Here is a 3,320-nt window from a genome sequence, read left to right on the forward strand (position 1 = left end):
GCAGTATTACCGCAAACTCAGGTATCTGCATGGGCTACATGATGGGGGCAGGATTCTGAACACTGTCACGGGGAGTGAGCATTAGCGTGTAGGGCACCAGACAGGCCCCCAGTGCGGGGGTGGGCAATGCCCTTTCTTGAGCATCTACTGTGTGCCAGGCCCTCTGCCTACACGAGCTCATCAGATTCTCACAGCCGTCACTGGCAGCCATTCTAACCCACTTTGAAGATGAGGAAACTGATGCCCAGAGAGCACACCCAGCTTGCCCAAGTCACACAGCTAGACTGAGTCTGCTTGGCTTCAAAGCAGGTCCTTCCATCTGGGAGGAGATGCCTGTTTCATTCTGCATGGGGGTGGGAGCTGGGACAGGGACCCTGGGATTCTTGAGCCCGTGAGTGAGGGACATGACTCCAGAGCCTCAGCCCTGCTCAGGGGAGACCGCCAGAGAGAAGAAACAGCAGGGGTCACATCCCAAGGAGGCAGCTCCCACTACTGCTGCCCCCATCCCAGCCCGTTCCCACTTCTGCCTCACCTCCCTCCGTAAAGAAGGTGGGCTGAGAATTAGGAGGCCAGGGTTTCAGGCTGTGGTAAGGGCTTTACTGTTTGGAAATGGGAGAATGATGCTTTCACATGCCTGTTCAGGGAAAACATCTACCTGTATTATTATAACTGGCATCTCTTTGGATCATTCGATGCCATCAATCTGTTCTGTGCCGTTCGCTGAATATTTTAAAAATCGCCACTGTAATCATTCATTCATCTCTTCTTTCATTCAGCACCTGTCACTCAAGGCCTTCCATAGGCCAGGTTCTGTTCTGGGTGCTTGCTTAGGAGTCAACAGTGACCAAACAAAGCCTGTTATTCATGGAGGGTAGATTTTAGAGCTGCTGTGGTCTGGCCCACCCCCTGTTTTGTCAGTAAAGTTTTATTACCACACAGCCACGTTCATCTGTGTGTGTATCGTCTCTGGCTGCTTTTGTGTTGCAACAGCAGAGCTGAGTAGCATCTTGATAGAGACTGGTCTACACAGCCTAAAATATTTACTCTTTGGCCCTTTACAAAAAAAAGTTGGCCGAGTGCTGTTCTAGAAGGGGAGACAAGCAATAGCCCAGTAAACAGAGCAGTGTGACATGTCAAGTGATGAGGGTGCTCAGAGGAGAGACACAGCAGGATGGGAGAAAGAGTGGGGTGTCAGTGCTGATTCTGACGGCCAGTCGGGGGGAGGTGGCATTTGAGGAGTGCCCGGGAGGCTCCTTTCCTGCTTTCCCCAGAGCTGTTGGAGGAACAGGTGACTGTGGGTGTGGAGAGCTGTGCCAGCCGCTCTTAATGATTTTTTTCCTCCAGTTGTTGGAGGGCAAAGAAGCTGCGGCTGCAGTGGGGCAGGGGCTGGGAGGACGGTGGGCGTGGCGGCCCTACCCTCACCCCCGTCTTTCTCTCTCAGGGCATTTTACCTGGAACGGTCTAACCTGCCCACGGACGCCAGCACCACAGCGGTGAAGATAGACCAGGTGTGCCCTCCTTCCCCTCACCTGCCGTGGAGCTTGAGCAGGGCTGGGGGTTCGTGCGGTCAGACAGGGCCCAGGGTCACACCCCAGCCAGAATCCTGGCCGAGATGCCCCAGAGGCCTCTGCCGTCCCTCGTCCAGGAAGCCTTCTGTGATAACTCCTTCCCCATTCGAGAAATCCTGACATCTTCCCCACCTGCTTCAGAATTCCTTAGATGATGTATTCTCACTGGCACCCACTCACCTGTGCCTCTTGCATCTCCCTTGTTCATCGCAGCATCTCTCCGAGGCTGGAGCCTCACACCAGATGCGGCCATGCAGTGCTCTTTTTGTGTGTTTCCAATTTGTTGCCAGCATTTAAAAGTCAAAAGATTTCCCGCCAAACGGAGGCTTCTAGTTTATCTTTAGCAGTGGGAATACTTGGCTGTCTGGGCCACATTCCTGCATGTTGCACTCGGCCTGGCGGGGCCTGTGCCCCCCCCCCCCCCCCCCACCGCATGCTGCAGGCCTTTTCCCCTCTGCCCAGGCTCTATCAGGCCTCGATTTTTTTAAAAAAATATTTATTTATGTATTTATTTGGCTGCACTGGGTCTTCGCTGCGGCACACGGGATCATCGTTGCAGTGCTTGTTGCGGCGCACAGGCTTCTCTTTAGTTGTGGCGTGCGGGTTTTCTCTTCTCTCGTTGTGGCGCGGGCTCCAGAGCGCATGGGCTCCAGAGCGCGTGGGCTCTGTAGTTTGCAGCACGCGGGCTCCAGTTGAGGCGTGTGAGCTCAGTAGTCCTGGCGCGCGGGCTGAGTTGCCCTGCGGCAGGTGGGATCTTAGTTCCCCGACCAGGGATCGAACCCACATCCCCTGCGTTGGAAGGCAGATTCTTTACCACTGGACCACCAGGGAAGTCCCTGTCAGGCCTTGATTTTGACGGTGGTTTTGGGGCTCCTGGCCTCGGACCGCGAGGCTGGGCTCCGAGAGAAGGGCTGGGCACAGCCCTTCGGGAGTTTGTATAATAGTCTGGCTGGCAGAGTCTTGAGCTGACACAGGAAGCGCTGGCCAGTGTTCTGTGCCTGCACAGGCGACACAGGAAAGGGGAGGTGGGGCAGAGCCGAAGGGAAGGCTGATCCTGGGGCGGTGCTGCTATTTGGAGAGGACAGGAGTGGGTATTCGCTGAGGCTTGGTCGTGGGCGCACCTGGGCAGGTGAAGAGAATTAGATGGGAGGGTTAGGCCTGAAATATATCGTGAGCATAGGAGGTGAGCCGAGAGGACAGCTGCTGTAATGGAGCTGGATTGGAGGTGATGACGGGGAGGAAGGACAGGTGGGGGCCTCCTCCGACTGTCCGGATGTGTGTGCCTCGCAGCTGATCCGCCCCATCAATGCCCTGGACGAGCTCTGCCGCCTCATGAAGTCCTTCGTCTACCCCAAGCCTGGTGCCGCTGGGAGCTTGGGCGCCGGCCTCATCCCCATCTCCTCCGAGCTCTGCTACCGCCTGGGGGCCTGCCAGATCACCATGTGCGGCACGGGCATGCAGAGGTGTGCGGGCCCTGAGCGGGGGCGGGCCTCTGGGCGGTTTGGGGGCCCAGGACCTGAGGACGAAGGCCAGGTTTGAATCCCGATTCTGCCGCTGCCTGTTGAGCCCAGACGAGGCCGTGGCTGCCCCCGCACCCCACCGAGCCTCAGTTTGTCTTCTGTGAAATGGGACCTCGGGAGCAGGTGGTCCTCGGAGGGCTGCTGAGCTTCCCAGTTCTCTCACCCTGGTTGGTGTGACTGAGCGTCTCTGCAGCCTGGTTCTGCTGGAGCATCCATTCAACATAAGCAGGCA

General features: G+C 56.9%; 1 protein-coding gene across 1 annotated transcript in view; it reads left to right on the plus strand.

The window, feature by feature from the left end:
• The window catches only part of PREX1 (phosphatidylinositol-3,4,5-trisphosphate dependent Rac exchange factor 1), a 202,532-nt gene that overhangs the window by 196,738 nt on the left and 2,474 nt on the right, over positions 1-3,320 (plus strand). The window contains 2 exon segments of the mRNA XM_007446399.1: positions 1,430-1,508; positions 2,859-3,031. Coding sequence (XP_007446461.1) covers positions 1,430-1,508; positions 2,859-3,031 — 252 coding nt within the window.

Source organism: Lipotes vexillifer, unplaced genomic scaffold, assembly GCF_000442215.2.
Source record: "Lipotes vexillifer unplaced genomic scaffold, Lipotes_vexillifer_v1.1 scaffold251, whole genome shotgun sequence".
NCBI lineage: Eukaryota > Metazoa > Chordata > Mammalia > Artiodactyla > Lipotidae > Lipotes > Lipotes vexillifer.